The sequence below is a fragment of the Heteronotia binoei genome, chromosome 10 (genome assembly GCF_032191835.1).
Source record: "Heteronotia binoei isolate CCM8104 ecotype False Entrance Well chromosome 10, APGP_CSIRO_Hbin_v1, whole genome shotgun sequence".
In the NCBI taxonomy this organism is placed as follows: domain Eukaryota; kingdom Metazoa; phylum Chordata; class Lepidosauria; order Squamata; family Gekkonidae; genus Heteronotia; species Heteronotia binoei.
Genome location: NC_083232.1, coordinates 38,429,565 through 38,442,109, shown reverse-complemented (window position 1 = coordinate 38,442,109; position 12,545 = coordinate 38,429,565). Strand labels below are relative to the sequence as shown.

The 12,545-nt window shown below is 40.9% G+C and overlaps 1 protein-coding gene across 2 annotated transcripts in view; it reads right to left on the bottom strand.

Annotated features, from left to right (window-relative positions):
* Window positions 1-12,545, bottom strand: part of ITGA8 (integrin subunit alpha 8) — a 163,767-nt gene that overhangs the window by 135,328 nt on the left and 15,894 nt on the right. For both annotated transcript variants that reach the window (XM_060248426.1, XM_060248428.1), the window contains exon 3: window positions 1,277-1,377. In XM_060248426.1, the coding sequence (XP_060104409.1) occupies window positions 1,277-1,377 (101 nt within the window). The remainder of the gene's footprint in view (window positions 1-1,276; window positions 1,378-12,545) is intronic.

Genomic DNA, 12,545 nt, shown 5'->3' with positions numbered 1-12,545 from the left:
AACAGTAAAAACATTCATAAACAGTTAAACAATTTAAACAAATATACAAAACAATCTCAGATGGCACAACATTCCAATTGGATCACTGCTTCACAAGGAAGTAGAGAAGATACAGGAAAATGGGGAGGAGAGGGAGGGAGTGCTAGGAAGTTGGTACCTGCTACTGTCCTCAAACAAAAGTTTGACAGAACATGTCTGCCTTGCAAGCCCTGCAGAACTGCATTTAGTCCTGCAGATATTCTTTAGCAGAGAGTTCCACCAGGTGGGAGACAGGGCAGAAAAGACCCTGGCTCTGGCTGGGGACAGCCAAATGTCTTTTGAGCTGGGGAATCACCAGTATATTGTTCTCTGCAGAGCACAATGCTCTTTGGGGAACATACGAGACAGGAGAATATACTGTAAAAATTAAATGTGATATGGCCACAGCCAGTTTGGTGGAATGTAAGATATGGGTGCCATGAAATATGAGAATGAAACAGAATCCCCAGATAATGATATTGGGAGACCTGTTCAGTTGGTCTTCCATCTGTTTTCCAATTATATAAGCTTTGGACAGGTTGAAATATCAAAATTTTAGTTTTATTATAGTTTATAGAAAATTTCTCCTTCTGACAGTAGTTGGAAAAACCTTCAACATTTTTCTGAGGCCAATAATTGATCCCAACAGGAGGACTGTATCGTCTGCATAGAACAGAACTGGTATACTTTGATTGTTCAGCAATGGAGAATGAAAACTTGGATCCGAGTGATGATTCTTCAGATCATTTCAATACAGAGCAAGAACATAGTCCTGACAGTTCTCCTTTTTCTCCACACCAAATAGAGGCATGCAAGTCCAAATAAAGATTGCAAATCAAGGCTAATAGCCACTGATCAGTAGAGGTATGCTCTAATTTTCTCCAGAGACCTTTCAAATAAACGGTATCAAAACCAGATTTTAAATCTATAAATGCAATTGCCAGGTACCCCTTTGAAAAATGGGAATATTTTTCTGCCAGGAAACAAAGAACATGGCAATGGTCCATTGCTGAAGCACCAGCATGAAAACCTGCCTGTTCACAGTCCATAATTTCTTGCTCATCCATCCATTAAATCAATTTGATCAATAGGTGTTTAGGATAAATCTTGACTATAAGTTGCAAGAGACTGATCGGTCTATAGCTTGCAAGATCACAACATCACATTTCTTATATATAGGCAGTATTACAGAATCCTTCCAAGAGGACTAGATATAGACTGTTCTATTTTACCCTGAGTAAAAACTGCAAATACTTACCACAACTTTTCGTTTATGAGCTCTCACTGTTGCTCCAAACCATTGATTGGATTTAAATTCAATGGGTTCCCGTGTACCATTGCTTTTGATTTTCCTGTTGTCTGAAAAAGCAAAAAAGAAAGGGTATTTGTGTTTTCATATTTAAATAAACTAATCATAGGAGGAAGAAAAGAGAAGGATAAATTGGTTAGAATCATCTGACTTCAGTTACTCAGATACACTTTCTAGGGTTGCCAAGTCCAATTCAAGAAATATCTGGGGACTTTGGGGGTGGAGCCAGGAGACTTTGGGGGTGGGGCCAGGAGACATTAGGGGTGGAGCCAAGATCAAGGCTGTGACAAGCATAATTGAACTCCAAAGGGAGTTCTGGCCGTCACATTGAAAGGGACGGCATACCTTTTCAATGCCTTCCTTCCATAGGAAATAATGAAGGATAGGGGCGCCTTCTTTTGGGGCTCATAGGATTGGACCCCCTGGTCCAATCATTTTGAAACTTGGGGAGTATTTTGGGGAGAGGCACTAGATGCTATACTGAAAATTTGGTGCCTCTACCCCAAAAGACAGCCCCCCCAGAGCCCCAGATACCCGCGGATCAATTCTCCATGATTTTCTATGGGAATAAATCTCCATAGGGAATAACAGAGTTCCCAGCAGACATTTCCCTCCCTTCCCCCCCACTTTCTGATGACCCTGAAGTGGGGGGAGGGCCTCCAAACCGGGGGATCCCCTGCCCCCACCTGGGGATTGGCAACCCTAACACTTTCTATAAGCATGTTCTTCTAATGAGAGCATTGAGATTTACTTTTAAGTAAGATTAAGGCAATATAATACCATATATAGCATTTTTCTTATTCTACAGGTTGCAGCCTAGGACTAAGTGGCTATGATATACCCCAAATCAGCAAATTGGAATCGGGATCTTCCAAGTTCCTTTAATGATACCAACATTATGATCAACCAATTCCTGGTGATCAGATGGGCTCCAGTATGTTCACTGAGTACCACTAAGCATGTGAACTTTCCAGTTTACTTCCACAAACTTAATGTATTGGCTTAATTGTTTTAAGTATTTTGATGTTTTATTGTTGGTTTTAATGTTTTAGCTTGTTGGAATCCGCCCTGATTCCAACAAGGAAAGGGAAAGGGCGAGCTATAAATATACAAAATAAATAAAAAAACTACCTTCCACAGAAAGAAGGACAAGGAAGATCCACCTGTGTATCTCAACAGATATAAAACTAAGTCAGAGCAGGGCAATTATATGCAAAGAAATCCTGGAACCTAGTTCAAACTCTGATATTAAAGGTATGAAAAGGGAAGATTTATTTTCAATTAATCTCTTTGGAATAAGTCAGAATATTGTAAATTATTGCATCCTAAAATTGTTAACAGCTCATCTGAACTCTCTGCTCACAACCTGAGTTTGATCCCAGTGGAAGCTGGGTTCAGGTAGCTGGCTCAAGATTGACTCAGCCTTCCATCCTTCCGAGGTCAGTAAAATGAGTACCCAGCTTATTGGAGGGGAAGTGTAGATGACTGAGGAAGGCAATGGCAAACCACCTCGTAAAAAGTCTGCCGTGAAAACATTGTGATGTAACGTCACCCCAGAGTTGGAAACGACTGGTACTTGCACAGGAGACTACCTTTACCTTTTTAAGAAAATAATAATTTTAAAGCCTCAAGTTAAACAAAATGCCTGGGGGCTCAGGTCTCCTCCATGGCACATAGTGACTTCTGTCAGACTTTCTGTCAGCTCACCATAGAAAAGAATGATCTAGCCACATTAATCCATGTTCTTACTACATCCAACATGACAATTTTGATGCAATTTAGATGGAGCTGCCTTTGAAAACAATCTGGAAACTACAGCGGGCCCAAAAAGTAGAAGCCAGGCTACCGTCAGGGGTGGGATAAAAGGATTGTATCACTTCTGTGTTGAAAAAAACTACACAATTTGTTTCCAGGCACAATTCAAAATGCTAGTTTTTACCTTTAAAGCCCTAAATAGCTTGGGATTGCTTCCTCCCATACTGTCCAGCCTGCTAGCCAAAATACCTCATAAACTGTGCTCTATGTGTCCTCACTTCAGAAGTGATGCAGGTGGCAGAGACAGGGCTTTTTCAGTGGTGGCACCTTGTCTGTGGAATGTCTTTCCCCTTAAGGCCCACCTGGTACCTACATTACTTTCTTTTAGGCATCAGGCCAAAACATTTCTGTTTACCTAGGCTTTTAACTAGGCTGATTTTTTTTAAAAAAAAAATTAGTCTGTTTTTAGCCTGAGAAATGTTTCAGACCCATATTAAGCTGCTCCATTATTTTTGTTGTTCTATATTCTGTTGTGTTTTTGAATGCTGAGTTTTAACTTTTATGATGTTTTATGTTTTTATTACATTTTATTTCACACTGGGCAGATTTCCTAAAGTGCTGGCACAGAAAATTTTGCAGACAAATAAATAATAAACCATATGACCTCTTGCCACACATAATTTAGCTACAATTAAAAAAAAATCAGGAAATTAATTAGAAAGCAATTCCCATCTAGCAGCCTCAGAAATCCATTTTACACATACTTGTCAAAGTGCAGCACCATAAAATAAAACCTCCACACACAATATTTATGGTCACCTTTAGGGGGATGTCTTGGAATGAACCATGAAGTGTACTCTATTTTGGTCAGGTAAACACAGTTTCTCATCACCCATAATTCTACAACCAGCATGAAGAACAGCCTAGGACTTAAGCTCTGAGCAGAATTACATGCGTATGCGCTGCCACAAGAGACAGCTCTTTAACACTGCTTTATATACATGTCGCAGATGTCAGCATAAGAAAACCCATCTGGGTAAAAACTCAACCCAATTATAATGCATCTCAGATTTTAATAAAAAACAGACGTCTCTTCCTTTCACCCCTCAGTCCTCTGAAGTAAACTGATTTCCCACATGTTCCTAAACTATGTTCCCCCCTCACCAGTCACTCCTAATGAACTTCTCTATTTATACCCACAAGCAAACTTATAGACCTTTTTCTCCTCATATTTGCACACTCCTGCTTTTATTTCTGTTTCTTATAAAAGTTTTTTTTTTTACCAAATCCTACTCTTGTACCTCAAGCTAAGCAAAAATAAACACACACACATTGTCAAAGAAGGAATTTAAAGTATTTTTTCAATGTCAAATCATATCATTTATATTTACAAAAATGAAACACATGTTGGTACAATAGTTACTAAGCCCCAGTACAGTGTAACTCTCCCATTCTTCAAGCTACAGTGCCAAAGATTTGCATACTTTACTATTTTGTATTAATGCCCCTCCATTACATGATTTCTTTTAAACCATGGAAGAACTGATAGGCAAATTACACATTTTTTTTAAAAAAAAGATTATTTAATTCAGAAACAATTATAAACATTCTAAGCTACCAGAATTTAGGGGTTTTGCTGTTCACATTGCTTGCTTTAGCTCTGACTGCCAAATCAAATCACCGCAAAATATCCCAGCTATGGGACAGCATCAAGTAGAATGTTGTCCAGTCCTCAAAACGTGGGGAGATTTTCTGTCTGGCAGTAGCTCTTCCTCCTGCAGTCTGTCCTAATCTAAAACCCAGAAAAGTAAAATTCCTTTTTACTCCCAAAGAAAATAAGCAGAGTTTCTTACTTTAAAGGCTATTAACAAAAACTGTGCCATATCTGAAAGCAAACTTCTTCAACTATGCTGTCTTGACTGAAAACAAAACTTACAAAGCTTAAGACACAGACATGGCCTTGGCTTGAAAGGAATAAACCTTTTAAGGAATAAATTCTCAGAACAACTTCTTTTAACCTTTTAGGGACTCCACTTTTTAATGCCCATGAATAGAAGAAGAGATAAAAATCATATTCAGAAGTAACAAGCTATAATCGGGGGGGGGGGGGGGGGAGGGAATGCTTCTACCACCTAAAGCAATTTTATGGCATTTGTTCTTTCGAAAATGAATCCAAGATGGTGACTGAGATTTCATAACCCCTTGGGGAATAATGGGCTCAACACAGTAGTTCTGATGGACTCAACACATTAGATCTCTTCTGGTATTCAAATATACATACGCATATACATACAGAACTGAGTAAGATCACAGTTATTAGACCCAGACATCAGTGCACACAGCCAAATGCCTGCAGCAAGCCCTACATGCACACAGGGATATGTGAGTAGGTTCTGTACATACTGTCAGGGATGCTGGATAATTGCAGATTCAAAGCCTATGCATGTATAGTTGTGTAAGTGCTGAGCCTGTTGCTGGCATATGACAGACCACTGCAACAGAGCCAGCAGGCACAATCCTGCTCCCTTGTAGAAACAAAGATTGTACATGCTTTTGGGGAATGGTATTTTTGGGAGGGGGGGTTGTGTGTGTATGCACCTGGAAGTCATGGCAACCTCTGGAGTGACTGACTCCCTACTGGAGGCCGGGAGGATATTCAGAGAGGTGGCTGAATAAAGCCTGCCCTTACCTCCCATCTCTGGTATTCCAAGACCATCCAAGTACTTGCCAGAGTTGACAATGCTTAGCTTCTGAGATCAAGTTTGCCTGGGCTATCCAGAACAGGGTCGATTGTGCATGCTTTTGAATGTCTGAACAGGACCAACAAGTCTATGAAATATCTGCTGCAATGATGATTCGAAGACTAACACATATAGAGAGCACTGACAAAGATAAATTGTGTATAGATTTTCTAAAACTCTATTGAAGGCAAGGGAGCTTCATCTGCACTTGCTGCTTTACTTCTTATATGAAGTACATATGCAACACCTTTTCTGCAATCGCTCCATGGGCTACCATTACCAATTCGTTCTCAGATTCAATTCAGATATTGGTTATCACCTACAGAGCCTGTCATGGACTACAACTCACATATCCAATGGACCACTCTTCACCAATATGGCCCTGCAACAGCTGCACTCAACTGAGCACAGTGCTACCCTAGGGTTGCCAGGTCTGACTCAGGAAATATCTGGGGACTTTGGGGGTGGATTCAGGAACCTTGTGACAAGCACAATTGAACTCCAAAGGGAGTTCTGTCCATCACATTTAAAATGATTGCACTTCTTTTGAATGCCTTCACTTTACTGGAAATAATGAAGGATAGGGCACCTTCTTTTGGAGCTCATAGAAATGGACTCACTTTTTGAAACTGGGTGGGGGGGGGTTGAGGAGAGGTATAGGATGCTATGCTGAAAATTTGGTGCCTCTACCTCAAAAAAACAACAACAACCCCCCAGAGCCCCAGATACCCACAAAATGATTCTCCATTATACCCTATCGAGGCATAAGAATGTAAGGGAATACCAGAGAAGCCATGTTAGATCAGGCAAATGGCTCATCCAGTCCAACACTCTGTCATACAGTGGCCAAAAAACCAGGTGCCATCAGGAGGACCAGGTGCCAGGACACTAGAAGCCCTCCCACTTTTGCCCCCCAAGCACCAAGAATACAGAGCATCACTTGACCAGGAAGGAAGGAAGGAAGCAAGCAAGGAAGGAAGGAAGGAAGGAAGGAAGGAAATAGATGGGAGGAGGTAGAAAGTAAGTAACTTTAAAAGAAAGAAAGAAACTTTGCCAGCTGTCTTAGCTTGGAGAAATGTTTTAAAGAGACAGATGCCTTTTTCAAGCCAGGCAGTGAGGGCTTCAAGAGACACACAATATGTATGAAAAAGCCACAGTTTGGCCACCCCTGGTCAAAAAGATCCCCTAAGCACTGAAAAATGTGTAGGATTTTATAAAACTGATGGAGGTCAACAGCTTGTTGCAAGTGACATTGTGTTTGCGGGGAAAACCAAGTTGCAATATACTCTTTGGATCTAGGGTTGTCAGCTCCAATTCAGAAAATACCTGGGGACTTCGGGAGAGGATCTTTGAGACTTTGGGGGTGCAGCCAGGAGACTTTCCCATTCCCTAAAATAAATAAAAATACTGCAGGGCAATTCCCCTGAACACAATCTTCATTTCCTCAGCCCCCAGCAGCTGCACTTCCACTAAATGACAGTGAACACACACACACACACTCAATCACTAAGCAACCAAAATAAACAGTTTGCAAGCCCACACTTTTGTGATCTCACTGAGGCAATTGCTTTACTCATGGGAGCTGCTGAATGTAACGGTCTGCTGTATTTCCACCAACTTCATCAGACTAACAGGAAAACGAGCATATAGGAAAGAGAGGTCTACTCTAGGGAGTGGACTTTTCCTCCATCCTATAACCAGGTTCCAGTTCACTCCTTACTATCCATACAACTTCTGAAACAAATGTACGGACTGTGCTGTCTTAATTTCCCACACATTCACCAGGAAGAGCCACAAAGCTCTGCTGCTCACCCCTCCCAGTGCAGCTTTGGGTGCTGCTGAGATTTAAAGGAACACACACATTCCAAAACACAAACAGTTTGCAAGCTTCTTCTAAACCTGCTGAGATCTGAAGGCACATCCTGGCTGTTGGGATGGGGCTTCCTGGCTGGCTGGCAGTGGGGTAGAGCCTGCAAAATCAGGGGATCCTCTGCTGGGACCTGGGGGTTGGCAAGCCTATTTGGATCCCAACTAAGCATTAGAGCATAAAAAGATTCAATAGGCCTAAATCTGTACAGCAGAAGGAGTGGCTCTTGCCAACTGCCTTTCAACTACCTGTATTTAGGGCAACAAATAACCACTGTGTTCGCTATATCATAAAAGTCAAAACATATCTTGCATCACTGAGTATCAACCCTTTGTGATGAGTAAATGGAAAATTCCAAGAGAAAATTTTCAGCAGTGGTACATGAACCATTGGAAAGAAAAGAAATATCTGCAAGCCAAATCTATCACACTCTCCATTAACTGGACACCATATTAAAGGTTCACCAATGACTGAGTAAAATCATGGTTCCAAAACTCACAGATTTCCACCCCCCCTTCACACACCATACCTCACTCCTTAGCCAATTATGACTGCACTGAATTTAGCTAAATTAAGTTTGCACTGCCTGTTGCTTCTCACAGTTATATTAGGTAAGGGTCTTGCTTTCATAGAATTCTCTCTTTCTTCTGCTATTTCAGAACTCAAGCTACCATGCTGGCCTCATTTGTCTCAAGCTAATACTTTATCTCTGCTTTTAATAAGAGTTTTTTGGCCATGGGATTTTCTCTATATTTCTGAAACTTCACTTTAGACAAGTATTTCCAGATGATTCCTGCTACTAAATGTAAGATATTATGCAGCACTGGAATAACCTGCAATTTCAGGCAATTGCTTTTCTCTCTCCTACCCTACCAAAATATCCCTTTCCCTTCTCCCACTTTTCCTCTTTCTACTTATATTTGCTGGTTCTCTTGGAGATGCTGTTGTATGGTACAGTTTACGTCTGCCACTGGACTGTCTTCATAGAGCTTGTTCAAACACTCTTATCTCATGTGGACTTCATGAAAAAACAACACTTCCCTGTGAAAGCACCACAGGTTTACAGCGCAATTGCATGGGATTTTTACTATGCCCATGACATATGCCACATTCCTCTAAGAGTGTATAGTGCTGGCATGAAATTCCATATAATCTGTGTAACATGAACATTAGAGGAGTCAAGTTGCACCTTTAAGACCAACCAATTTTTATTTAGAATGTAAGCTTTCATGTGCTCTTAAGCACACTTCATCAGACCAAAAATTCAGCACAGTGAGCAAAGCCATACATAGCTGAGCAGAGCCATACATAGCTGGTAGGCAGTGGCCCAGAACGCAACATGGTACAGATTTAAGAACCAATGACGGTGAAGTAAAATTATATGGTAGGCAGTAGTTTAGAATGTAAAATGGTACATAGTAAAATTAACAAATTGAGCAAACCTTTGATCTGAGTAGCATGTGCATGTGAAGGCAACAAAACAGTAGTATGTCAAAATGTGAGATTGTCTGCCAATGACAATGAGAGATGGGTTCAATATATGTAATGGGATAAGCAACCAAAGTCCCTGTTTGAGTGTGTCAATACAGCTAAAAGAGAAATACATTGGATAGTGATGTTCTTGTCCACCTAATTTACTTTTTAACAAGTAAACATATTCTAGTTTGCCATAGGAAGAAGGAATACAATAAAATATAGTGAAAATGGGTAAAGCATATGTAATGAGATATACAGCCAATATCCCTATTTTGAGTATGTCAATACAAATAATTATACTGATACACAATTCTAAAAGAGAAACACATTGGAATACTGTAGATGTATAGCTATACTCACTGAGAGAGGGTTTAGCATCTATAATGCGATAAAAAACCAATATTCCTGTTCAGTCCTGGGGAGGTGTTTGTTCCAAGTGCTAAAAAATGCTAAAAAAATTTTAATGCTAATTTTTTTAAGGTTTTTAGGTTTTTAAATGCTTGATTTTAAATGTAATTACGTTGTTCCGATTTTATTGTTTTATTGTTTTATTGTTTGTTGTAAGCCGCCCTGAGCCACTCGTGGGAAGGGCGGGATATAAATCCCAGAATAAATAAATAAATAAATAAGTTTCATAATAATTTGTAATTCAGCAATTTCTCTCTTCATTCTGTTCTTGAAGTTCCTTTGCAGTAAAACGGCTACCTTGAGGTCACCCATTGAATGCTTTGGAAGGTTAAAGTGTTCTCCCACAGATTTCTCAGTTCTGTGATTCCTAATGTCAGATTTGTGTCCATTTATCCTTTGGCGTAGGTTTTGTCCTATTTGCTCTTGTAGAGAACTGAAGGGCGTTGTTGGCATTTAATGGCATATATAATGTTGGAAGATGAACAAGTGAATGAGCCTGAGATGGTATAGTTAATGTTGTTAGGCCCAGTGATTGTGTTGTCTGAGTGTATGTGGCAGCAAAGTTAGCATTTGGGTTTATTGCAAGCTCTGGTACCGGTGTCCGTGCTCAGATGAGATGCTGTATTGTTGTGGGTGAGGAGTTCTTTGAGGTTGGGGGGCTGTCTGTGTGCAAGAAAAGGTTTACCCCCCAGTGCTTTTGAAAGAGAACTGTCACTGTCCAAAAGAGGTTGTAAGTTGCTGATGATACGTTGAACTGTTTTAAGTTGAGAGTTGTGTGTGACCAGAGCTTGCAATAAACCCAAGTGCCACCTTTGCTGCCACATAATGGCAGAACAGAATGGAAGACATTGACATTGGATTTATATTCCGCTCTCCACTCAAGAGTCTCAGAGCGGCTCACAATCTCCTTTATCTCCCTCCCCCACAACAGACACCCTGTAAGGTGGGTGGGGCTGAAAAGACTCTCACAGCAGCTGCCCTTTCAAAGACAACCTCTGCCAGAGCTATGGCTGACCCAAGGCCATTCCAGCAGGTGCAAGTGGAGGAGTGGGGAATCAAACCTGGTTCTTCCAGATAAGAGTCCGCACACTTAACCACTACACCAAACTGGCTACACCAAATGGAGAAAGAAATTGCTGAATTACAAATTATTGTAAAACTTGGAACAAACACCTCCCCAGGACTGAACAGGGATATAGTATCCCTGTAGAATAGCTATACATCCACAGTCACAGTATTCCAATGTGTTTCTCTTTTAGAATTGTGTATCAGTATAATTATTTGTATTGACATACTCAAAATAGGGATATTGGCTGTATATCTCATTACATATGCTTTACCCATTTTCACTATTTTATTGTATTCCTTTTTCCTATGGCAAACTAGAATTATGTTTACATGTTAAAAAGTAAATTAGGTGGAGAAGAACATCACTATCCAATGTATTTCTCTTTTAGCTGTATTGACACACTCAAACAGGGACTTTGGTTGCTTAACCCATTACATCTATTGAACCCATCTCCCATTATCATTGGCAGACAATCTCACATTTTGACATTTCTGTTTTGTTGCTTTCACATGCTCATGCTACTCAGATCAAAGGTTTGCTCAATTTGTTAATTTTACTGCATACTGCTGTTTTGTTGCTTTTGCATGCTCATGCTACTCAGATCAAAGGTTCGCTCAATTTGTTAATTTTACTATTCTGTCATTGTACCATTTTACATTCTAAACCACTGCTTACCAGATAATTTTACTTCACTGTCATTGGTTCTTAAATCTGTACCATGTTGCATTCTGGGCCACTGCCTACTAGCTATGTATGGCTCTGCTCAGCTATGTATGGCTTTGCTCACTGTGCTGGATTCCTCGTCTGATGAAGTGTGCTTAAAAGCACACGAAAGCTTACGTTCTAAATAAAAATTGGTTGGTCGTAAAGGTGCAACTTGACTCCTGCTTTGTTCAACTGCTTCAGACCAACACAGCTGCCTGCTTGGATCTATGAACATTATAGTGCATCACATAGGAGTGGCTTTTAACAGCCTCCACAAGTAAGTAGTAATATTTGAACCAGCTCACACTTCTCCCCTTCCTGGACAGAACAGGTCCCATGCTCTCCACAATATCTCAGGATTGGTGGAGGAGGGAATACTATTGGGGTTGACAGACATGTTATCCTGTTGATGTCACTTGAACTGGTATTTGAACAACCCCAAAGGCAATGGCAAAAATATTGCTCCAGATAAAGTATAACCAGAGTCCAAATGCCTTTAGAATACATACTTGCAGTGTCAAAAGAACAAGCATATTCTTCCAGAACATTTTACAACCAGGGCCTTTTTTTTTTTAGCAGGAACGCACAGGAATGCAGTTCTGTATGGCTTGGTGTCAGGGGGTGTGGCCTAATATGCAATGAGTTCCTGCTGGGCTTTTTCTGCAAAACAGTCCTGTTTATAATAAAAAGCAAACACTTTCAGTTTCAGATTAACACCATGCACTATACAAAGCTTAATAAAACTATCCAGGGGCCGTTTTGTAGAAAAATAGGTGGTGGAGCTCATTAGCATAACTCATTAGCATATCCCTTCCTCCCCCCCCCCCCCGCCGCCAAAAGCAACCCGATGCAAGAAAGGAGAGCTTCAGGCAAGCAAGACCTGCTTGGGCTTGTTAGAGATCCAGCCAAACAGGCCTCACTTGCCTGGGGCTCTCCTGGGCTGCCCTCCCCAGTCAAAAGGCCAGCAAGTCGCTACTGCCCCAAATCACATAAGACATGGAGAAAGGATGGTGTGGGCTTCTTCAGGGGTTAATGAGGGCTGCTGGGGACGTGGCAAAGCCCGGGTGGCTGGCTGACTGCCCACTCTCTTAATCCAGGGATTGTTATGCAGCTGCACCTACTGTTCAATGGACAAGGTACACAGATGGGGAGGAGGAGGAGGGAGTACCTTCAGAATGGTTCAGGAGCTGTGCTCCT